The 24,835-nt window shown below is 42.9% G+C and overlaps 3 protein-coding genes and 1 pseudogene across 6 annotated transcripts; all 4 read right to left on the reverse strand.

Moving 5' to 3' along the window:
- Positions 1 to 886: 886 nt before the first annotated feature.
- Positions 887 to 2,068, reverse strand: LOC115038247 (alpha-1-antitrypsin homolog; annotated as a pseudogene).
- A 2,158-nt stretch (positions 2,069 to 4,226) lies between these two features.
- On the reverse strand, positions 4,227 to 6,780 carry LOC115037833 (alpha-1-antitrypsin homolog). Of its 3 annotated transcripts, none has more exons than XM_029496591.1 (5): positions 6,739 to 6,780; positions 5,737 to 6,356; positions 5,249 to 5,519; positions 4,921 to 5,068; positions 4,577 to 4,768 (listed from the first exon to the last, which is right to left on the reverse strand). In XM_029496591.1, the coding sequence occupies exons 2-5, from the start codon at positions 6,341 to 6,343 to the stop codon at positions 4,577 to 4,579; spliced, it is 1,218 nt and encodes a 405-aa protein (XP_029352451.1). In that variant the 5' UTR covers positions 6,344 to 6,356; positions 6,739 to 6,780. The 3 variants fall into 3 exon arrangements, with proteins under 3 accessions (XP_029352453.1, XP_029352451.1, XP_029352452.1); XM_029496592.1 differs by lacking the exon at positions 6,739 to 6,780 and adding an exon at positions 6,667 to 6,729; XM_029496593.1 differs by lacking the exon at positions 6,739 to 6,780 and having other exon boundaries at positions 4,227 to 4,768; positions 5,737 to 6,343.
- A 6,262-nt stretch (positions 6,781 to 13,042) lies between these two features.
- Positions 13,043 to 16,258, reverse strand: LOC115038299 (alpha-1-antitrypsin-like protein CM55-MS). The gene is made up of 4 exons (XM_029497172.1): positions 15,260 to 16,258; positions 14,728 to 14,995; positions 13,371 to 13,518; positions 13,043 to 13,244 (listed from the first exon to the last, which is right to left on the reverse strand). The coding sequence occupies exons 1-4, from the start codon at positions 16,044 to 16,046 to the stop codon at positions 13,056 to 13,058; spliced, it is 1,392 nt and encodes a 463-aa protein (XP_029353032.1). The 5' UTR covers positions 16,047 to 16,258; the 3' UTR covers positions 13,043 to 13,055.
- Positions 16,259 to 16,435: 177 nt separating this feature from the next.
- Positions 16,436 to 24,721, reverse strand: clmnb (calmin b). Of its 2 annotated transcripts, none has more exons than XM_029497171.1 (10): positions 23,235 to 24,721; positions 22,686 to 22,747; positions 22,488 to 22,583; positions 21,742 to 21,825; positions 21,553 to 21,645; positions 21,231 to 21,457; positions 20,907 to 21,100; positions 20,497 to 20,579; positions 18,257 to 19,731; positions 16,436 to 17,286 (listed from the first exon to the last, which is right to left on the reverse strand). In XM_029497171.1, the coding sequence occupies exons 1-10, from the start codon at positions 23,314 to 23,316 to the stop codon at positions 17,160 to 17,162; spliced, it is 2,523 nt and encodes an 840-aa protein (XP_029353031.1). In that variant the 5' UTR covers positions 23,317 to 24,721; the 3' UTR covers positions 16,436 to 17,159. The 2 variants fall into 2 exon arrangements, with proteins under 2 accessions (XP_029353031.1, XP_029353030.1); XM_029497170.1 differs by having other exon boundaries at positions 16,436 to 17,289; positions 23,235 to 24,720.
- Positions 24,722 to 24,835: the final 114 nt, after the last annotated feature.

A 24,835-nucleotide genomic window follows, 5' to 3' on the forward strand; every position in this document is an offset into this window, starting at 1 on the left:
TCTTCTCGAGGAGCACAACCATAATCTGCAGTTATTGACCACTAAATAAGCCCAAGAAGAAATGTCTCTCCTACTTTTGTTTGAGGATGACTACCCAGGACGCACCAGAGAAATCAAAAAGTTCTCAAAAGCCGTTGGTAATGCCCGTTTCCTTCCCTGTGGCCTCCAGGGAGCCGCCAACAGAGATGGAAAACTTTGTTGATTACAGCAGCACACATCTATGATCACAGAATATCGCCAGCGTCTGAATGACTGGAATATAGCAGTTAATTAACAGCTTGTCTAATCAAGTTAAACTCTGAGAATCAGGAATATATCACTGCTTGTTTTAAGATCCAATCAAAATTTTCTCATCCAGGTTATTCTGATCCAATCACTGACGGCCAAATATTACCTCTCCTGATGCCACTGTACAGCAAGGTGCCCTGTTCAGCATAAATTGTTCGAGTAAGTGTGCCAAAGAGACTGCTCATAAAGCTGGATGGAACCTTTGTGATATCGCTGCGTCAGTTTTTCAAGAGCAGTTTTCGTGAGTGTGAGCCATCAAGTGCCATCATGGCAGTGCCTGGCTCATCTGAAATCGACAAAGAGGTGCAACCAAGACTTTGGTTCATGCTGGATTGAGTCAAACCAGTCAGTCAAAGTGGCGCACTTTTAACTATGGTCCGCTTCAAATCTGGTGAGTTATAGAGTCGATCTTCATTCAGTGGCAATTCCTCCTTAAGTGTTGGGTTTATTTTTCAGCCCATGGGTTTGCCACTCCATGAACTCTAACTGCACCTATGAATTAATCTATGAAGACTCTATATGAAGACTCAGAAGAATATTTGATTCTTCTTACCCCCAGGGTCAGTGAATACATACAGTACATTGGTCGACGACGTTATTATCGATATAGCGCTCCACCTCTGTTGTCTTTCCTTGGTCGGGCATGCCGGTCATCGTGTAGGCGTTGCCCCTTGTAGGGCAGCATGACAATGGTTGCGTGCTTTTGCACGTCGCTGTGGACTCTGTATTGATCCATCCTCGATATCAAGTCCGCTCAAACTGTGGTGTTCCCGTGCATATTGAAGTCTGCCTAATGTGTCAGCTCACATTCAAAGTTTTTTGGTTTATTTTATTTATTTTTTTTTTATTTATTATTTTTTTTTTTATTTCTTTTATTTTAGGGTTTGTGTCCCTCCATTGCAATTAGACATGGACTTGAACTTGTGAAGTAGACCCAATCATTAAGGGCCATGGCCAGGTCAGGGCTCAGGTCCCGTACCATATTTTATATTGTTCTGGGTTTTGTTAGCACAGACTGTTTATTTCAGCTGCAGCCTCATCGGGTCAGTTAAAGTCAACTTTGAAGACCGTACCAGAGTAGTATTGCTTGGCTATGCATGGTCACACCCATGTGGAGGAAACGCTTGCATGCTGCATTGGCCTGAGTCTGATTTAAGTTGCTGTAGCCCAAGGTGGAGAACAGCTGGCTGTGGGTCTCAGCCCAAGTCCCCACAGACAGCATGGACAGAGCGATGGAGGTGGGAGTGACAAGAAGATGTTCTTTCCAGCTGCAGCCTTGGCATTCGAATGTTTGCAGAGGGCAAAGGCAAAGTCAGATTTATTAGTAGACAGCTTGTGGCCACTCAGCTCGTCCTAATGTGGGGGTGGTCAGCCCAGGCCACAGCCAAAATCAGTGACACAAGTGCACACCTCACAAAGACACCACACATCTTCAAAGGCTGTCTGGAGGGAAAGGGAGGGAACTTGTTCGAACGTAGACATTTAATGTGATGGACGGAAGGGAAGAGACTGACAGCAGGTGGCGGTTCAGCGTCAGAACAGTTTTTAGAAGATGCATGTCCATGATATCATCCTACTTCTAAACACGAGGCATCGAAGCTGTCGGACACCTTGCCAGCTTCACTGCAAATGAAATGTATTCCAAATGTCATGTAATTTATGCATTTACATCTGCGCTCTCAAAAAAAAAAAAAAAAAACATTCTGCATATTAGGCAGTGAGAGCCATTAGTCATACCGTTGGCGTCCCCTTCGCTGCTGTTTGGCAGATATTTCACCATTACGTGCAATAGAATTTCAAATACAAGATGGCCAGCTGACAGCTCTATTAAAAATTAACAAGGATCAGCCTTTTTTTTTTTTTTTTTTTTCATCATCATTATTGATGTAAGACAACTCACCGCACTCAACACGGGCAAAAGACTGTGGTAGGTTTACAATTAGTATGCTAAAATATTATAAGGGGATGCTAAGAAACATAATGCTAACACAAGGGGACCACTATAGCTGCGGGGGGGATTCCTATTATTTCAAGAGCACAGAGGAAAATAGGCTTTTCTTTAATAGCGCACACTGCTAATAGCGTTTCGTTCCTCTGCTGTCTGTGTCTGTTTGACCTAAGGTAAGGCTGAGCTCCACACACACACACACACACACACACAGTGAACACCAGGGGAGAATACATTACTGCATTGTTCGTGCAATAAAATGCTTCCCAGTAAAAAGCCAATGGGAGTCACTCATCAAAACAGCAGTTAAATGAACTTGCAGAGGAGTGGTAATTTGTATGTTCAGCTTTGTCTGCAGCCTCCCGTCCACCGCCAGTATGTGTTAGCCATATCAGAGTTGTTAGGTTAAGAGTAAATCGCTATGAAGATGCTGAATGAAAGCTGACTGGATGTAGCCTGGCTGTTTAGCTGACACAGCAGCCCCTCCTCCATCTGCTCGTGTTACCTGCCCAGCAGTAAATCCACATCAGTTGTGGAAGGGAGGAGGACAGAGGACAGAGTGCTTAGTGGGATCATTTCACAGCCTCCATCGAGGAGGTTATGCATTTGCCTTTGTATACCTGTGTGTTTGGTTGTTTGTTTCTTTCTCGGCAGGTTAACTCAAAAAGTGCTAAACTGCTTTGCACCAACACCTGGTGCAGGGAATGCAGACAGGGTAAGGAGGAACCCATTAGATGTTGATGCCAATGTGGTAAACCTTTCTTTTATTTCATCACTTTTCGTAACTTTGCTGAAAAATGATCTGTGCAGGGTGTGTCCAGCCCTCACTCATTGTGAGCTGGGATTGGCTCCAGCAGCCACTGCGACCCGAAAACAGATGAATGAATGAAATAGCAATTTCTCATTTTTAGCCAAAGCGGATCATTGTCTTGTTGTTCCTAACCAACTTTCATTCCATGGATACATGCGTTTTTTCCGACACCTCATTTGATGGTCTTCATCGTTTTACAACAATGTTTATTGGTTTTATTACTATGCTGTACTATACTGGCTCAAAATATTTTTCTTGTTTCGTGTTCATCAATTAAATTTAAATTTATTTCACATATGTTTGTTTTCAGGCTACAGCTGTCACCATCTTGGTTGTGTCGAGCTTTCATGACTGAAGTTAACGTTCTCACAAGGTCAAGGGAGCAGAGTCTCTGCTCTGTAATGATACAGCAAACTGTTGCGGTAAATCTGGGATTTCTAAATCAATCTAAGATGGAGAACTGAGATATGACCAGGTCACACACTCAGCTGTGCAGGGGAGTAATATATTATTGAAGAGAGGACATCGATGATGTTGAGTGTTATTGAAAATGAAATATGTTACTGATTTGGTACGGAAGCGTTTTATACTGATTTTCTTTTACAGGAGGTGTTTAAATATAACTGCTAAGGTACAAACAGGCTAATCAAATTCATTAAGGCCCATCTTGCAGGCTGTAGCATGGTGCTCCTTAAACGGAGTTAACAGAAGGGAAATGGTTCCAGTTTAGGACCATTACCAAAGCGTCCCAAGCAACAGGAACAAAAACTTGAATGGTTCCCTTTAGTTTCTCTGACCGGAGACATGGCCCAAACTTGTCATTGGCGCTGTGGTAGAAAAAGGAAGAAATAGTTCAAAGCAAGAGTTTTAATCCATGAAGATAGATAGTAGGGCCTGTGGTGCTTCCCATAAACGGATGCAGGTAGATAGAAATCGCTCAATATCAGTTTAGGTGCATCTTTCTTTCAATTTTGTCTTCACACTAACTTCATCAGAATCATCTGAGGTGCAGACATTTATCCAAGGAAGATTGGGATCTAAATTAGCTTTTAGTTAGTTAAAATCCAACATTGTTTACTGATGAAATTTAATTCAGAATTCTCAAAAGTATTTTATGCATTCAGTGATATAGCAGTGTTAACTTTTGCAGAAAAAATATAAAAGGCCAGTTTTTCATGACAAGCTTTTATTTGAAATGTCTAACCACATTGAAAGATCCAAACCATAATAACACACTTCATGTGACGTATATACGAATGATCATAACAAAAGTCTGCTGCACACATTATTTAATGATGGATTTGGACAATTGTCACAGAGTCAGGTTCAGATGGTGGATGGAATAAGATGTGCCATGCTGCCAGACTACAAAGACATCAATAGATTGATATTTCTTACTTAATGCTAGATATCACCGTGACACAGGTCTTTTGGATGCTGAGGTACAAACGAACTGACATTCAGAAGCTACAGAAATGCACAGCGGTGTGAAAACAAACAAATGCAACACTCATATCCCTGCAGCGTCTTTACATGGCTGTGGGGTTGCTGATCTTGCCCATGAATAGGATGTTCCTGGTGGAATGCTCCACGATGAAGACCAGGAATGGCCTGTTGAGCGTCATGGTCTCAGGCATACTCATGGGCATAATTTCAAGTGTGGTGCCAGCAGCTGCCTCTGTTCCTGTCTCATCCACGCTCAGCACAGCCTGGTGGGACGCCTGCAGAGGTACCAGGAGGAGGCGGTCAGAGTCCAACGTTACCGAGGCCAAACTTTAAAAAGACTCTTTTTCTACTCGAAATCTACTCGAAAGTATTTGAAATCGATCACAAAGCAAGTACATTCGTTGAAAGTTCTCAATTTTCAGCCTACCTTTGAAAGTTTAAGTTTGACGCCAGCAGACATGCCAGAGAAATCAGCGTGGTCAGAAAAGGCGGTAGTAATTCCTAATTCCTTAAGGGAGTTATCCAGGGAGGCATCTGCGGTAATGGAGAATTTTGGCAGGAACAGATCCACAGAGCTGAAAAACACCAAGCATCAGTAATGTCAGAATCACTGGAACAATTAACCAAAGGCTCATTTGTGCTATTTGAGCTGAACTTATTATGGACAGATGAGCATTTCCTCATTCCAAGTCCAGGTTATTTTCATTCTGTCTCTCTGTGCAAATAGTAGTAAATACATCAGCTTCCTCTCTTACTTCCTGAAGAGGTTGTCATGCCAGTGTCTGATGTAGTCCTTGGAGATGTAGCCTTCCACCTCTGCCATCTTTCCCTCATCAGGCAGGACGATCATCATGGAGGTGTTACCCTTGTATGGCAGCATGACAACAGTGGTGTGGTTGTCGATGTCCTGATAGAATTCGTAGCGTCCCATCCTTCTCATCATGTCCACCTGGACTTTGGTGGTTTCATCCACATGGAAGTCTGCCTTCTGTGTCAGGTTACTGTCAAAGGGTTTCTCCCACTGTCCTGTACAAGACAGTGAGGCTGAATTAAAGTGATGCAAATATAGCTGGTGGATCCTAATGAAAGTGGTTACATATTTTAAAATGCTCCAAAGTGTTAATGTCACATATATTTACGTATATATATGGTCTGTCTGAGGAAGTGTGTGTTCATGGAAGCATGGCATGTGGCTCTCTATATGGATGTCATGTTCCTTAAAGAGTTGAGTTCTGTGTCCTACCTCTGAAGTAGACGTAGTTGATCAGCACCATGGCCATATCAGGGTTCAGGTCCTTCACCATATCTTTAATCTTTTCCTGTGTTTTACTGGCAATTAATCTGTTGATCTCAGCCACAGCCTCCTCGGTTTTGCTGAAGTCGACATTGAAGGTCTCACCAGCGTAGTAATGCCTGATGTCTGTCACGAACTGCTCCGCGGGGCTGAAACCGGAGCGCACCGCAACAACGTTGCCAACATCCAGCTGCTGCTCCTCCTGGCTGTTGCCAAGCATCATGAAAAGATGCCTATATGCCTCGTTGATCTTTTCCTGGGTGTGGCCGGTGTAGCCCAAGGTGGCGAACAGCTGGCTGTGGGTCTCACCGCGGGCCCCTGTGGACAGCATGGACAGGGCTGTGGCGATGCCCAGCGGGGAGTAGAAGATGTTCTTTCCATCAGCTGCTTTGGCATTCAGATTTTTGTAGAGGGCAAAGCCAAAGTCAGCATTAGGAGGGGAAAGCTTGTGGCAGTTCAACTCTCCCTCATGGCCGTTGCTATGATGATAGTGATGTTCCCCGGATACGGTCAGCAGCAGTGCCGCCAGAGCACAAATAGCAAGGGTACCACGCATCTTGACAGCCTGTCTGGGGTAAAAAAAAAAAAAATAATCAAAGGCAGTGAGGCCTGTTTGATCAACATATTTAAAATAAAATGACACATTGACAGGTTAATACTTCCAAATTAAACAGGCAAATGACATCCTTTTTTTTTCCAAATGAGTGCATAAAGAATCAGAAATGCTTTATTAATCCCCAGTGGAAAATTCTACAGTTTGGTATCTTATCCTCGACTAGTTAGGAAATTGCAAACTCCAAACAAATATATACTGTCACCAAGTCTTCAAGGCCTCACTTCCATATCTAATTTCAACAAATAAATTAAAGCCCAAGTTACCTAAAAAAAACTATTAACAAATAAAGATAGCGATAGAAACTTTAGCATTTTTCCGTACAGCGCCATAGTCACCTTTAATGTCCTCCTTGCGGCAGAAAGTTGGACAGAAATTTCCCCATTATATAAAGGAACTCCCAGCATCAGCTGACAGTTCAGTCAAAAATTAACCAAGACCTGTTCCTCTTTCTGTCCTGTACTCAGATATCTGATCGGACTATCTTCACTGGGGAAGATAGTCAGTACACTCAGCACTGCATGGGGGAAGAGGTGAAATAAAAAAACAAACTGTGGGACTGAGACTGTTAATCTGTTTTACAGTGTAAGACCTCAACATGTGCTTTCAAAAGAAAAAAAAAACTCGGATACATCAGAAATCACATGAAGATGAATAAATACCATTTCAATCTGAATAATTATACGTATTTTGAAAACAGTAAATCATATCTCATCAAGACTAAGTCACACAGTTAAAACTCATCTTCAGGGCTCCAGATAATCGAGACAATTGATATATTGTTGAAAAATATTTTTCACAATCCTTTGTTTCACCTCATCTTCCTGTGTGATACAAACACTCCTCCACACTACTGACTAAATAATATACATCAGTCAGCTTCACACCACAAACAGTCAAATGAAATATTCAGACCACTGCACATGTGTTCAGCTTCAGCTTACTGCATTGATTTCATCCACGCTGAAAGGCTGCAAGAAGATTAAAACAAGATGGTCAAATTGTGCCACGCACTCCACTGCAGAGGAGTTAAGTGTGGCATTCTCTTTAAGGTCCTCATGTGTTACTTCCTTTGCAAACATTCAGCAAATGTCAGGTTTATCTAACTTAAGTTTCAAATCCAAGTCAAAGGCAAGAGCATTCATCCCTAAAATGTGGAAAGAATAAATAATAATATTAATTAAAGAATAAAATAATAATAATAATAAATGCAATAGGACTGTCATTTGTCAAATCAATATTGTGTAATGGAGGGAAATATTTCATATTCTAAACACATTAGTGTCTTTGAATTAAAATATTCTATCAATAAAACCATTTGAAATAGTTAACCTCGAGCTGGAGGGAGAAGGAAAAGTTGTAATATCTACGTTTTGTGGAGGCAACCAGGCTGATGCTAACATCAAGTGCCTCGCTTTCCAAGAACAAGTCTTTTGGCTCTTTGAGCACATGCAGTAGAAATCACACCAGGAATTAGCAGAGCAGCATGTAAAAGCACACCCTCGTCTTATTTGCCATTCAGTGCACGCAGGGCCGTTGAATGGCACCGATACTTCAGCTAAAGTAACTAAACTCCCATCAGGGACTGACTGTGCAGCAGAAAAGCCACACTGAAAGTTAGGTTTAAGTTCACCTGGGAAAATGTAACCATATCTCAAGTCTTCAGCTGGGACATTCCTGGTGTTGTTTGGAAGGCACAGACAAAATATAAAACAAGCTAGTGAACATGCATTGCAATCAGGACCCAGGTGATTTTATTCAGACACTGGCGGATTTGAAAATAGAAAAGAGAAAATACTGAACGTACTGTGCATTCACCAAGCTGCCAGAGATGTGACTCGGTGTTCTGTGCTGCTCTCCTAAAGAGGGACACAGTGTTTCTGACTTGATTTTGTATCATTCTATTGTGTGTTTATGAGGCTGAGGTGGCTCTACACAGCGGGGCCAGGGGAGCTCATCAGCTCGTTCAAACACAGCTGCGTGCTGGATGGACAGGGGGTTAAGGGGACTGCATGAGTGATCGGCAGATCAGTTTGCAGTTCATTAGCGGGTATGTGTGAAATAAAGGCTTTTTAGTTGGAACACCTTGTGCCTCTGGTGGTTAGTGCAGCAACAACAGAGACTTAGAAGAGAGGGACCTACGTACTACATATCATCTCCATCGCCATTTGAATTGATTGATGGACGGATGACAGGTTCTGTTGTTGTCTGTTTAAATAATTTGCATAAATTAGCATATATTATGATGGTGTCACCCCTACCCCCCTCCATGCATGGCCGAGTGTTAAGTGAAAATGACATCACTTCAAGCCACTCTGACCTTGATAGGGGTCGTGGCTGAACCCCTGACGGCAGGGAAGGCTGGGATCGGGAAAATGAGAGAGGAGTTTTTGCAATACTTAACTATACCAAAATGCAAAATCTGTGGGGAGAAATTACTTTTGAGACATTGGTGTTGTTTCTGGCTAGGATGGTTGATCAAGCATCCGAAGCAGTTCTCTTCCCGGTACTTGCTCACGGTGACCTTGAGCAAATGACGCACGTCGGCTGTTATGATGTTGTGGAACAAGGCGGCTTTTGAGCCGTCAACCCGGTCCTCCGCATCGTCGTCTCCAGGTGAAGGGGGTGGAGTCACCCTGGGGAAGGACGGCAGGGTCAGCTTTTGGGGTGGAGTCAGGTGCTGGGTCAGATGGGAGGGTGATGACGGAGGTGCTCCGGACCGAGGAAGTTAAGGGGATGACGATGAAGTGGAAAGGGACGGGACTGCGATGCTTGAGCCAGGTCGGGGGAAAGATCAAGGGCCGCGATGCCAGATAAGATGGAGGACAAACCCCATGTCTGTTGATAGGTCCTGCTGGTCACCTCAGGGGTCAGAGTCCTGTGATAAGGACCCCAAAACTTTGAAGGGCCCCTCATTAACAAAGCCATGAATCGTCCAATGCTCATGTTGGGGTACTTTTCAGGTTGGCACATATTTCTTCCAGTTTTTTTTTTGTTTGTTTGTTTGTTTGTTTGTTTTTTTTCAGCTAGGAGTGATGGCTGCTTTACAAAGATGTCTTTTTATATCTTGTAGAAGCAGTACCTTCTTGAGGGAAACCAGAGTGTTGTTCCAGTTGCATCAAGAAAAGAGTGAAGTCATTTTATCACACATCTCCTCCATCATTTCGGTCCAAGCTGCAGTAGAGTAGAGTCAACAGAGTATGAGAAATTCCACAGTCTGAGAACCCGTACAAAATAACGCCCAGGTTCTGAATTCCCCTTCTTCAGCACCCTGTATCTGGTGTGATAGAAAAAAGAACCTGTGCCTGAGGTTTTTGTCAGCCAAATAGCTGCAAACACGTTTTTTTTTTTTTCGTGCGGAGAGCTTGTTGGTGTTGGGAAAGGGACTCAGCTTTGGTTTTTTCACAGGATCGGGATGAGTTTGTTCATTGTCACCTCATCTGCCACACACGCAGACAAACTTCCTCTGTCCACGCAGGTGCAGGAGAAGACAAAACTATGACCACCTTTCAAGTGGTCAACCTTTCTACCCACAGGAAATCAGAGTTTTTATCCAGGAGACAGTGAGAGTTTAGCTATCATGCAAATGAGGTCAAAATATGACATTACAAATGAAAATATTGCTATATGTCCAGACTCTCCCGGCATCACAGAGCCCACTGGTCCCCCTCGCCGATCAATAGTGTCTGCAGTTTACAGCTGTGTCGGTTATGAGCCGGTCTAAAGTCTGACTGCAGCATCTAAAGGACAGAATTACCCTCCAGGGAGACATGTAGCTGACAAGTGACTGTTGGATTTTGGACAGACAGCACAGGAAGACTATTGGTTGGCACTTGTTTATATAACTCCATATATGCAATAGAAGCACCTGAGCAGATTCTGCCCGAAGGAAAGATGTGTGTATGAAGGATCCCTTTCAACATCTATGTTTACATGTGTCAACACTTTTTAGATCTGAGTCAGAGTGTTACGTACCATAGTGAAGACTCAGAGAGAAGCGAAAATGTGTTTAGAGTTTTGTCTTTGGCAGTGGGTATAGATACATTTTCAAACATGTCGCACAACGAATGAGATTTTTGCTGTTAATTACTATTAGGAGACATGTAGAGGACATTCCCTTAAAGACTTCACTATGCACTGTTCCATAACTGTGGCTTGAGATGGTACGTTTCTTTTAAAGGACACTGTTTCCTTGCCGTCTGAATTTCTGCCAACCAGCGTTGGTGCCAGATGCTCTCGCAATAGACCAAAGTTTATTTCTACTACATATGGCCAGAGCTAATTTCATGACAAAAACCAAGGGCTGGATTAACTTTTCATTCCAAAATGTTTTACAAGGGGCATGATAATCAACAGCATGGGTAGGAATTATGAAATATAATTGGACTGGCTGGAATAAAATTTGATTTGTTTTTCGGTCTTTCTTGGCACAAACCAGTGCACAACGGTCACTGATATCCAGGGCAAGAACACCAGAGGTAGAGTAATTGTGGGGTTTGTTTGGATGAAATCGATGAATATGGATTCAGAGCAGGGCTTTTAAAGGTTGGTTTGGTTGCTCTGGATATCAACAGAGGGTTTTTGTTTTTTTGTTTGTTTGTTTTTTATACAAAGATCTTTAAGCTTTTATGCTTTGCTGAATAACCATTCAAGGTTAGAGGGGGATTCATGCCAGTGACAATGGGATGAGCAACATAATCAAATGTCATGCAGGCATAGCAGCACACCACCACCTTTACTTTACTCATCACATATCCATTGTCCAGGGGTTCAAGCCAATCCCAGCTGACATTGCCTGGGGGTGGGGGTACACCCTGGTTTCTCAAAGAGCCAACATGCACATACACACAGACTTATAGGCACTTCAGAATCACTGTCTCTGGACTAGAGAACCAGCACAGGTACAGCTAGAAGCTCAGGCAACAGAGCTAACCACTACTACACCCTGCCACCCTTTTGGCATACATTTATAATTCATATCCAGTAATTCATCTGGGAGTTCAGCACAGAGTCAGGTTTCTATAGGAATAAAGCTGTCTGAAGCTGTTTTACTAACACTCATCTAAATATCGGAAAAATACATCCTTTGTGTTAGGATGTAGAAGGCAAAGCCCATGGCAGTTCTCAAAAGGGATGAATTAATTACATTACTAACGTGAGACTTGGTTGAATGAGTAGTATTATCAGGAGGACGAGGACTGATACGCGTATGAATCTCTAGTGTAACACTGTTTTTCCTGTAGCTCTGCCTATGCTGTCATAGGCAGGAATGGTGGAATGGAGTTGAACGCTTATGGCAACAGTCAGTGGAGTGTGGCTGAGTCATGAGTCCATCTGTTCTAAAAAAGGTCAACCCAGCCGAAAGAAGCTGTCGAGTCTTTCACAAAGGGGAGGCCCAGTGCACAGCAGTGCTGGTTAATAGCAGCAGCAGGGTCTCCATAATGGGGAGCCTCTAAGAGTTCAAGAAATGATAACGGGTCTACCAGGGTCAGGGACAGATTTGATGAGAGCCATAGGCTGATGCCACCTCCCAGCATACGCATCTTCCAAGTGGGTCTAAAAGACCGAGAAGCTGGGGTCTTTGGTGCTGGTTGGCTGCCACGCAGAGCAGCAGCAGAGTCCGCTCTGTTGACTGCCAGCTGGTGTTTGGCTTCCACAGCTTAAGGAAACAAGCCGGACACAGCATGCTGCACGCAGCGCCTGGTGGAAACCACCTCCGCAGGGGCGAGAAGGAGAAAATGCTGCTAATACAACTCTGCTTAGACTATTCCCATTCTTTCTTTACATAAACCTGCACTAGAATATGTAAGAAATGTTTAATGGTTAGCGGTTGGTATTGTATTTTTTAGTGTTGTAATTTTTTTTCCCCCTTTTTTGTCGTAATCTCTGCTCTCTACAGTCAAAAAAGCATTTACGCCCGCTCTTAGTGGTCTCTCTGCTCTATAGGTAGTGACTGACAGTTTTTGACCTGATGTGTCATCACACATCATGCTTCCCAGATTGATAGTTCTTGTTAAGATCAGCTCCAGGGAGCTCAACCCTTTCTAATGGCTCTTCCCAGGAGCCAGCTGAGCTGTCTTTTTCATTTCTGTTGCTTCTGATATATCTGCTCTTCTGTTCATCAAACTATCCTCTATTCATCATCTCTCATCCTCTCTCTCTAAGCACAAGGCTTTCGAAAGCCGAGGTAAAAGAGCTAATATGTTGAATCTGTACCACTAAAGTGTGAAAACGTATCACTATTTTATGGGTCTGCTCTTCGAGTCGGCAAATGAGCCTCAATGTTTTTGCAGAGCAATTTCCAATAATTTCACAAGAAGATAAAGAGGCGTTACAGATGAGAAGAGGGTTGTCAAGTGAAAAAAAAAAAAAAATGACAAAAGAGAAAATGTTTTTCTAATGGAAGAAAAGTGTTTTATGTTGTTGATAGAAAAAGCAGAGTTTCAGTCACAAGGATGCATTATTGCCATTTAAATGTTTTTTCAACATTTTGTGAAAATAGAGACAAAAACCATAAATCATCTTCTAATGTTTGGAAAATTGGATGTGAAGCATAACGTGTTCTCCAAATAACAGCCAAACCTGTCGCCCAATGTAAATGAATGCGGTTTGGTGTCATTAAGAAAGTCAAAAATGGTGCAATAGTCACTCAAGGCTAGACATCTATAGGATCAATAACTCTTCCCATGATCAGGACGAGTCCCGTGACTTCGTCATAGATTATGAGCATGAATGGTCGGTCAAATGTAATCCTCTGAGGGATGGAAAAATCCAGTATGATGTCAGATTTCCTCCCGTCTACTGACTTGGATTCTTCCACCTCCAGTGCAACCACATGAAGAGCCTGAGGAGTGAAATGTGACAGAGACAGGGAGAGAAACAGAGGTGAGAAAAAAATTGGCCAATTCTCAAAGGTCTCAACTAGCCATTTATGGCAAGGAAAAATGAGATAGCATGGCATTTTTCTAACCTTGATGAGCTGCAGCGTCTTCTTTGGCGACAGCCCCGAGAAGTCGGCTGAGTGTGAGAAAACGGATGATACCCCTGAGTTCCTCAGCAGGCTTTCTAAACTATGGGATTTCCTCAGTTGGAACTTAGGGAAACGTATTTCTGCCCTCCTGTGAAAACAACAATCAGAGTGTTAATGAATTTGCTCTAAGCTGTCTCGTTACTACTTGTGGAACCCGAACTGCAGGCTCGCACTCACTGATGTATGGAGAGCGGTAATTATTGCTGACTTAGAATCTACTCAGCATCATTCATCATGCTACTGAGGGAGAGTTGCTCTGTGACAGTGATCAATTTAATGTACACACAGACATAATCAAACACACTCAATAGAGGGCAGTTACTGTATACTCTATGGACGTACTCCAACCCTTGTGGTACACTGTTCCTGCTAACCTTTGGGTTTACATGATCTGCAGATAGAAGGCACTGCTAAACTTCAAGCTATGCCCGAGGCTATACCACCTTTGTAAGTGCAAACAACCGGGGGGGGGGGGGGGGGGGGGGGAAATCTGATTAATTCTTGTAAAATCCCGCCATGCAGCGTGTTATATCTCTGACAGGTCTGCCTGGCTTCATTACTGATGGAGGTGTCCTGGTTGCTCTGGGTGACCTGCAGGCCTCACTCTGGACAGTTTTCTTAGTCAAAACATTAGTTCCAAAAGAGAGTTGGTCTGAGTATGCCGTGTAACTGCTGCGTCTGTTCTCCTGCCTCTTCCTCATCTCTCTCTATGTACTCTGAAGTTTCATGTGCATCACGATTTTTTTCATCCAGACCGTTTACACTAAACGCGGTTGTTTCTCTCACATATAGACCTTTCCCTCCTCAATCAAGCATGAAAGCATTTAGCAAAAAGGTTTGGGTAGCAAACCTCAAACAGTTTTCATCCATTTTGGGGGCGCAGGGGATGCTGAAGACAATCCCAGCTCACATTGGGTGAGGGCATTGTAAACCCTGGACAGGTCACCAGTCCATCACAGGGCCAACACACAGAGACAGACAGAGACCGACAACCACTCACACTCACACTCAGACCTACAGACAGTTTACAGTCACCAGTTGACCTAAAAATGATGTGTTTGGACGGTGGGAGGAAACCGGAATACATGGATGAAATCCACGCAGGCATGGGGAGAACATAAAAGACAACAGTGCTACAACTTAACTTAACTACAATGTATTTTCCAAAAACCTAATTTTGCCCTTACCTTTATGTGTCCCTTCTGAATTGATTTCATTTGGACATGCAAAATGGAGGGAACAGCTGTAATAGTTTCCAACTTCATTACAGTTCAACCATTTGGACAGCCAGACCTACCCATGCTTCAGGTTCCTGAGCCAAAATCTCATGCGGCTGTCAGACAGGCAATCTTCAAGGGGCTTCAGCTCGGCTTTAGGAAGCAGGAGCAGCGAGGCCACACGTTTCGAATGGGCTAGCCGCACCACTGTGGCTGAGCAGTTGGTGTCATACAGCATCATGACCTCGGAGGAGTCGTCCTTGAACATCATGGCAGCTTCTACACTGGTCGTAGCATTTGGTTTGAAGCTTCGTGGCACTGTGTGGCGCCGGTCAAAAGGCTGATGACCTGATTCAAGTATTATTAATAAAAGGAATAGGTTTTGAATGACAGATGAAAACAAATTGGAAAAGACAGAGGCTGTACGCCTGTGAATACACAATAAGCATATTTTTCCTAATTTGGCTAAAATTCATCTTCATTTAAACTTGCTTTTGAACATGTTTCTAGAGGTGATTGTTCGCACCTTAAATGCAAAGAAATATTTCCCAACGGTACGATAAGAACATAACTACACAGAAAAATGACAGCTTTCACACAACAAGAAGCTACCTTTGAAATACACATAATTGTTGAGTATAAGTTTGTCAGAGGTCTGCAAGTCTTTCGTCAGTGTCTCAAAGCTGACGTTGAAGGTGGAGGGCCCTGCATGCTGTGGTCTGGATAAAAAACAGTCATAGTCTGTTGAAGGTTTTCCATCAGCCTGTAGGCTGCTCCATAGTCTCAATTGACCTCCAACATGAACTCCATCTTCAGTTCCAGTCCCATCCGCTGCCCCATTATCTACCTCAGTTCTGTTTCCAGCCTTCACCCCTTCAGGTTCCGCCCCTGCAGTGGCACCAATCCCACCTCCGCTTGTTCCCTCTTGTAGAGTGAGGCTACGTTGCAGATCTGTGAGGGCAGATATAGTGGCTTCAGCGCTTTGCTCTGTAGAGTTGGCTGCCAGCCCCAGAGCCTCCAGGGCCTGGCTCCGACTGTCAGACCCAGAGATTTGGGAAAGCAGGGCCAGGGCTGATGCCAGGCCCAAGGGCGAGAATAGGATGTTGTGCCGCTGTTGCTGCTCAGCATTGGCTTTAGTGGCCAGGTCACGATACAGGTCAAAGGCCAACACTGAATTTAGGGCTGATGTGTGGAGCTGCTGGTGCTGCGGCTGCTGCTGCTGCTGTGGCTGCTGCTGCTGCGGCTGCTGCTGCTTGACCTCTCTGTCCTTTCGGGAAAGCACTCTGAAGAGTTTTTCAGCTTGCTTTGGTGGAACCGACCCATCTGCTATCAAACCTGTTAGCAATGCTAGCACTGTAAAGCTACACACAACAGATATCAATGTCTCTATTCTCGCCATCCCGGCTCAGCCTGATTAACAGAAACCGCAAGTTGATCCCACACAAGACCGGCCAAATTTCAGCTTTGGGGAAGTGTTCTCATGGCTCAGTGCGGGGGTGGCAGTAGTGTTGAAAGTATATTGATCTACGGGCCTGAGCTTTTGACCTGTGGGTTGAGCTCTAAGCAAACAATGGCAGTATGTTTTTGAGATTCTAAGAATTTCATCAGCAATGAATGTGTGTGTCTGGTAGACAGTTAGGACAGTGCATGCTCATTCTCCCCTTTAATACACACTCTGGTCAACATGGATTTTGAACACTTATGCAACTGATCCATACTCTAGTTTGGCTTTAGTGTCATTGTGTACACAGTGTTTTTCCAAAGCATTATACATGTCTATGGTTACTATAAATAAAATATTTACATGCCTCGTTCAATCTAGTGTAAAGGATCAGGAGATATATGACTCATGACAGGTATTTCCTTTATTATTTACATTTTAACGTCAGAAAAAAATGTCCTGAGATAAGCTTGAACTGCAGCTAAATGTTAACTCACATGGTAAGACAATGGAACGTTTTATAGCCTAAGCCACAGGAGTCACAGTGAATGAGTCTATGAAATGTCTAACTGCTCGTTAAATATTTTCAGCCTAATCTCACTGTGTCAATACCATTTCTAATTAAAGCAGTATCTTATAGATTCCTCAAAGAACTGTATAGACAGTCTGTCAGCAAGAAACAGTTGCTGCTGTGATGCTGCAATGCCACCATGTGGAGTACATCTGATATAAAAAATACCAGTGAGGAGCAGAGAGAGCATTTTAGAAACACATTTGGCAAAAGCACCTCACAAACCATGTCTAATAATGTGTGTAGCTTAAGACCGAGGAGCTGAAAATCCATGTAACAATAAGAGATCAGTATTATGTGTTTATCTGTAACTGCAGTCCAAATGACAAATTATATCTGCTGGCAGCAAGAAGCAAACATAATCATTAAATGTTGCCTTGAGGGAAATTTAGTGACACAGATAAAGAGTCAACCCAGCCCTAAGTGTCCCTGTTTGGCTCATTAGTGGAAAGTGGGCTAATATGCATATCTTAATAGGAAGGGTTTACTGCAGGGAGGGTTCAGAGGTTCATCTGAGGTAGGATGAGGCAGCAGTAGAGCAGGATCCACAAGCACAGGAGAGTTCCCAGCTCTAATGGGGTTATGTCACACGAGGCTGCTAAAGACTGAAGAATAAATCCTCCCTCGCTGCTAGAAAGTAGATAAGACACAGTGTTAGATCCCAACTAAAAACAAACACTGATGGTTATACTAATGGAAAATTAGAAGTAGCAACAAAGTAATGAAACAAAACGCAAACTGTAATTATCGGTGTAGCTTGCCCAAATGAATTGACCGTGTATCAAAGCAACTGCCATCCCCAATTCTCCCATTATTACTGGAGTTGAAGTAGCAGCGATATTCAGTGCAGAGAGTTTGCATGGTAAAAACCCAAATCACATTTAGCGGAGTGTAATTGAGGCAGTAAACAAACGCGAATTCATGTGTCAAGTTCACAGGCACACAACCAGTAGCAGTAATTTAGTGTTATCTCCACAGACAACAGTTAGTAGATACAAATAGTGACCTTTTTTTTTTTTTATTATTATTATTTTTTTTATGGGTTTACCCAAACAAAATAGTAATTCAGGCTTGGTAAAATGCTACCCAGTGGAAACCAAAATGCTAATATCAGCGTCAGTCCTGATTTTTGGTGTGTTTTAAGGGAATTTACACCACAGCACGTTCAGCCAAATGCGCATTTGATTGCATTACATTTGCCAATAATCTCTCATTAATCTTGCCGAAACTTTTTTAAAATTGAAACTCTCAGAAGTCTATTTGCCACTCCTATTTGTCCGTGTCTTCTACATGGATGGTGAGGGTGACGACTTTTGACAAACCGTCATCAACATTAAATGCTGCTGGTTTTAACCAACTCGCAGATTTTTCCCCCGCTGGCTTACGATAGCTTGCTAGAGTCATACTGCCAGCGACAGTCATACATCGTCGACTGAACTGAGGATTCTATCATGCTTTTGTGTGTCAAAGATCCATTGGGCCATTATGTTTGTGTGCATCTGCCACCATGATTGTAAACACTATTATGAGGGGAGAGCGGCGCTGAGGGAGCGGTCAATTGCATCTCTACTCATGAATCACAAGTGCCATAGCTTACCGGTATGAATGAGGGGTGGCACCGCAGGAAGTGTGACTGTTACTACCAGCACCAACGCTAACACCTCCATTAGTGTCACTTTTTGTGGTAGTCTCACCCAGGTGCTGTATTGTTCCCTTCTTGGCAGTCAGTCTGCGTTTCTTAATCTCCACTCCCCTGTCTGCAGCAAAATCCTCTGGATTTGTGACTTCGTCTGCACATTCCTCTGTGTCTTCATATTTCCAATTCTTGGTTAAATCTTCCATTTCAGAGACAGTGTTTTTTCTTTTTTCATTTGTGTGAACTCTAGCTGACCTCAATTCTCCTACCCCTAAACCTTCTTCCCTCTTTGTATCACCCCCTTCGTGTTTTTCCTTCCCGAACTTCCTCTCCTGCACTTCCTCAAATGTGGTCAAATTGTTTTCTTCCTCTTGGCCTGTTGGTCTCTTCTCACTCACTTGTGCAGATTTCTCTGAAAGCCGTCTCTCAGTGCCTCCCTCAACCTTATTCTGCCATCTATACATTTCGATAATCTTTGCTTGCTCCGATTCCTCTATCAGAGACTTGGTTTTATCATATCCACATTTCACCACCACATTTTCTGTTTCCCTCATTTCCTCATCATAATTATTAATCTGTCCTCCAACTCTCTCCTCCTCCTCCTCCTCTATTCGACTGCTTTCATCCTTTGGCTTCACTGGAAACACGGGTCTATTGTGTTTCATATCTCTGAAACTACTTTCATTTTTTTCCAAATCAAACTTCCTGCAAACCACTGACTGAGTCCCGACTTCAGATTCTAGATCAAAATCTGCATTTTGTAAAGGGAAGCCTTCCTGAAGTTTACATCCATTTAATATCTCGCATGTTTCAAGGTAATTTGACTCTTCATTCATTTCTTCTGCCGTCTCCTCTTTGACGCTTGTTACTTGTCTAGATGGTTGAAAAACCTCTTTGTTCAGATCCAGGATGTAGCTGTAGGCGTCCTCCTCGTCTGAGTCCAGGACTGACAAGGTGTAGATTCCTTCCTCGGAGCTCAAAGAAAGGTGACCCTCATCCCCTCTTGTTTTGCTGTTGGCCTGGTCTGAGCCTTTCTCCAGCCATGATTGTATCTCCTGGCTGGCTACGCCTGCGTCCAGTGGACTGGGTGGCTTCAGAATGCTCCTACACCTGCCTTTCTTTTTGTTACATTGTGACAGGGCAGTGCAGCCCACAGATTGGTCAGCGAGGCGTTGGCCATGGCAAGGTGAAAAGATGTCGCCATCGCTGGAGGAGACAGCAGATGTTACTTCTCCATATGAGCAAAGCGTGGTTGTGCGTGGGCTCCCTGAGGATCTTTTCGACCACCTTTTCCACAGTAGCTGCTCATTGCTTTTCTCTAAGCCTCTGAACAGAGCTTGAGCTTCTGTGTTGTCAGCGAGGATCTCTCCAAAGCTGACTGACTCAGGGGTTCCAAAATTTGGAATCTGGGGAACTTCAATGTCTGTCGTTCGGTCCTGTAATATAGGATATATTTAGTGATGGTTAATATATGCTACGGTGATAATGAAAAGATGTGTCTTTGGCTCATGGTGTTTTTGAATGTATGTCTTGTTAGCTGTTTGCTCTAAACTCTGTACTGCTCCTGGTTTTAAAGACTTGAATCACCATTGCCTCTCCCCAAAAGACAAATACGACAGAACACTTGTGCATTATACTGCACAAAGTTTTAATGCCTGACCTGCAGTGCGTTGTTAGTCTGTGTGTGTTCAGGAACGAAATCCTTTCCCTATTTTTGACCAGCAGGGGTCCTCACAGAGCTCTGAAATAAAGCTTCCCTTTGCAGTCTGTTCTGTTAGCGTGACATAGGCAGGTATTACGAGTATTTTCTCCAGCCAATTCAATGAATGAGGGTAGATTAAATGACAGAAAAACCTGAATAACCAAATACGTGACGCCTCTTTAATAGTTCTGATAATTATAGCCTTCATGAAGGGAGTATTTATTGGATTAATTTTGGATTAGGGAATTTCATACCAGATTTTAAATTACAAGCACAATAATGTATACCAGAATATCCCAGCGTCTTTGACACCAGGTCATTTGTATGAACATTAGTGTAGAGTCCCTGTTTCCAGTTGCTATGCTGGGATAAATTAACTATCTGCTGGACGGCACTCCACCACTGGCACTGCTATCAGTCCTTTCATCTCACCTCTCAATGAGAGCAAACAGGTGTATTCGCCATACCAATTCAATGCCACACAGTTTTTAACACCAACCTCATCTACGTCTGAACAGTGTCTCAGGAACATAGACACATAGGTAATGATGGACTGCTCATCCGGTGAACAACGTGTCACATCTGTGGAAAGAAAAAATAATGTGAAGGGCAGACTGTAACAAGGGTGCCCTCGCTGAAGTTTGAGGACCAGTTCATCTTTCATATGGACTAAAGAAAATAGAACAATGATGAGCAGCACACACAGAATTGACCTTTGTTATTGAGCTCAGCTTAGTCTGCCAGGAGACTAGTGTTTATGATTTACACTTAACCGCTCTGATAGGTGGCATCATTCAGCTTCTAGCACCTTATTAAATGCAGATGTACTCGCAGAGGCATCTAAGGTGAAAGTCATTCAGATATTTATCTTTGTGAATGAGGGGCTCAGTCCATTAAGTGAGCCTTTACCTTCAGGCTCCAGTAGAGGTATGATGTCCAGACTGCGATTAGCTATCATGAAGGCCTGCTGAATGTTTTCTCTTGGCTCTCTGGACAGACTCTCTCTCAGGTCAACCAAGTCTGGGTTAATGTACTTAATCAATGCGAGGAACGCCATCCCATTTCTCCAGCTCTTCCCAAAGTCATGCACTTCCACCCCAAACCTGGAGATGTTAAATTGTGTGATAGGACAAATTTAATCTGAATTCAGCCAGCTCATTCATTTTCCCTTCACTTCTTGGGGGTGTTGAGCAAAATTACTTTGTAAGTGATTGAAGCTTTTTTCACACTCACTTTGATGTGCATCTTTGGACCCATTGCAAGAATGTCTTGATTGCTTTCCCGTGGTACTTTGGCTCCCTGGCCACTTTTCTACTTTTGCTTGGCAGGGTGCTGCAGGAGTAGCTGCCAGTGTCATCCGGCTGGGGTGAGAAGTCACTGGAGGAGGTGTAACTGCTCATTGATAAAGCAGAGAGGCTAGAAGACAAATGCCTCTCGGAGCATCTTGTCACTTCCTTTACCTGTTTAGAGCAAAGGAGTCAAGTGCTTGTACAGTCAACTATAGACACAAACAGCCACTCAAGAAGTAAGACAAGACTTTAAGGCATAATAGAACCTGGAAATGGAGGATTATGTTCCAGATGAGGCTAAGAACAACAGAGGGAACACCATCAGCAATTCCAGAGGCATCAATACCCAGCAGCTTTACCTGAGAGACAACGGCCATTTAAAAACCAGTTTCCAGATTTTGAAGCCAATGTAACAAATATTAAATCAATACTGACATTTCAGAGAACACACTCACATGTCTATCATCCAGGAAAGCCAGGGCCTTGGAAATGTTGTTCAGTCTGAAAATGCGGTGAGCAGACGACCTGAACCTGTAAAGCTGATGGAAGAAATGACAGAAGGTGGATTCCACTGTGTGCGCTAAATGCAAGGCTCCAACCAGCAAACACTGAGCTTAGCCTCACATGGCAAAACGACAGAAAACACAGGGAAACAGCCACTCTTACTCTTTGATTAGTGCGTGAAATAAAATAGAATAAAACAAAATGAACTTAGATTGAGGAGATGAAATAAAATGATAGCAGTATGATATATTTTTGATCACTTATTTAAATAGGTTTCCTTTCTTTTTTTTTTTTTTTTTTTTTTGTTTAATCCTCGGCAGCATGGCGGCATAGTGGTTAGTACTGTTCCTCCACAACAAGAAGGTCACGGGTTCCATTCCCAGGCCTGGGGCGTTTGTCTGAAGACTTTGCTTGTGTGGGTTTCCTCCAGGTACTCCGGTTTCCTCCCAATGTCCACAGACATGCATGTTTGGGTTAATCAGTGACTCTAAACTGCCCGTAGGTCTGAGTGGAAGTGGGACTGGTTGTTCATCTCTCTCTGTGTCTGTATGTTAGCCCTGTGATGGACTGGCCCACTGTGAGCTGGGATTGGCTCCAGTACCCCCCCCCCCCCCCCCCGTGACCCACCAACAGGTAAGCGGCAGAAGATGAATGAATGAATGTTTGAATGTTTGATGAATGAATGTTTAATCCTCACTAGTTTACACCCAGACAGCTCCTCCAGCAGAGCCATGAGCATTCTTCCATCCTGAATGTCTACGAACAGGTCACGAACTTCAACTGGAGGATCACACTGGAAATAAGGAAACACGACCCTTACTGATAATTACAGGTTAAAAAAAAAAAAACAAAGCTGAATGATGTTGGTGTTAAGATGTACTGATTTGTGCCTTACTCTCTGCAGAAACACATTCATCCACCTGGTAAAGGTCCTCTTCTGTATCGCTCTCCGCCCATCTAGGAAGAAGAAAACAGAGTCTTGTCTCTGCAAACACTAAAGTTTTCCAAGTGATATAGTGTTGCAACAATGCTTTCACAAGCCTAATTAAAAGCGGTGCATGGGTGGGTTTGTGTTGAAAATAACATGCAGGATTAGTCTGAAAAAATATTGGAAAATAGGAAAAAAGAAAAAGAACACACAATGTTAAGGTATCAATACGACCAAACTTGTCTTTGAATGTTGCTTTTGCTATTTTACACTAGGGAGTATTCTGGACACAAGTAAAAACATTGTGGATGATTGGGTAATCAGATGCCACATTGCCAACATACCCTCCCTGGAAAATCACTACAAGGAGGGAAGGTAAGAAAGAAGAAGAGATACAACTGTTGTTTTTCTCTTAAAAAGTACAACAAAGTTTTTCTATAATACACAATCATCTAACCGGTGGTATTAAAGCACACATTAAACACGGGCACAAGACGGCATTTCTTGTCACAGTACCTCGGCGCTGCTGTAGATGTTGATCGCTTGTCTCTCCAAATTGCTTTTGTGAGTCCCAGTTAACCCTGTCCTGCATTCTCATTCAAATATTTCCAGGAACTGGTAACAATTAGAGCTGCTCCGAGGTTTCCCTTAGAAAGGGGATGAAGAAAATGCAATGGGAGGCAGTGTGTCTTGCCTGAACACGTTGAAACCTCACTCTGAGGTGCTGATCAACTCTAGCTGCACCCCCCCCCTCCCCATGACAGCTCTGTATGAATGCTATTGGCAGGCTGTGGTCCATAAAACTCTGGCCATGGAGACAGCTGCAAAGTGTGATGGGATATTTAAGCATTTAATTAAGGAAACATTTTTGGCTCCCTTGGCTACAAGTTGTATGGATTTCTTCTCTTGCTGGGGCCTGTGATATTTTTTTCTGGCTACAGTTACATAAATTGCAGAATTTCTTCTGATCATGTTCAACACAGTCTAAAGGAATGAGCAGGGTTATTTATAGTTTTAAGTTTATCTTCAGTGCCTGTTCATTTTAACACAATAGGATTTGTGATTTTTTTTTTTTTTTATGTAAATACAGCTTTGAGGGAGTTTATACACTGTTAAGACTTACTGCACATCATAGCCTCACAAACATCTTGTGTTTGCATCTGATACAGGGTAGGGCAAGGTTTACTAAGATTATCTTCACTTGATACGTTCTTATAATACACACAGCAAAAATAATGCTTCATCATTTAAGGATTAAAAACATCCAATGACATCTGTAGTTTCTATCTATACTTGTACAGACCTTTCACTGCTAGCTGAGATTATCGCTGTGTAGCATTTTTACTTCTTTGAGCAGTGTCATTTAAATACCTCCCTGACACATAATTATCTGTTTGTATCATTCTGCTTTATTATAGGTTTAGAGGTTACTATATTATTGATCAACTTGGATACAAACACCTGTAGCTTGTACCTTGACATTTTTATTTGAACATTTGATTTCTGGATCTGGGATTTGCAATAGCTTTACTACATGAAATCATAAAAGATAACAGGTTTTTAATTATTTAAGAATATCTAAAGCAGTGCTTCTGAAAGTGTGGGGCGCGACCCACTGGTGGGGAATGGCGACATGACAGGTGGGGCGTGACAAATGGAAGAAAATTTTCAATTTCCTGGCTATCTTACTGTAAATGCTTTTCTTTATTGACAACAAAGATAATTCAATCTAAACAAAACACACACACACACAAAGTAATAATTAATAGCTAGAATTATTAATGAGCATTAGGAGACCAGGAGAAAAATTTAACCTGGAACTAAAGTGCAAAAACAATGATTGACGTCGGGATGTTAATTGCAGCGGGACAGTCAGCAGGTAGCCTAAGCAACACTGACAAATTTGTGAGGCTGACCATAAAAGCCAGCACCATCACACACACACACAAGACAGATGGTGCAAGTCAACCAAAAACCCAACCGAAAAGAAAATATGATGAGAGCTATCCTAGTCTAGGATTCACAGTTGCAGTTCAATTAAATGAAATGTAATTTGTTGAAATTTTTGTTGGGGCGACAGGGTCATGTAGGGCTTGAAAAGCCCCACTTGTCCGAAG

The sequence above is a fragment of the Echeneis naucrates genome, chromosome 24 (assembly GCF_900963305.1).
Source record: "Echeneis naucrates chromosome 24, fEcheNa1.1, whole genome shotgun sequence".
NCBI classification, from domain to species: Eukaryota; Metazoa; Chordata; class Actinopteri; order Carangiformes; family Echeneidae; genus Echeneis; species Echeneis naucrates.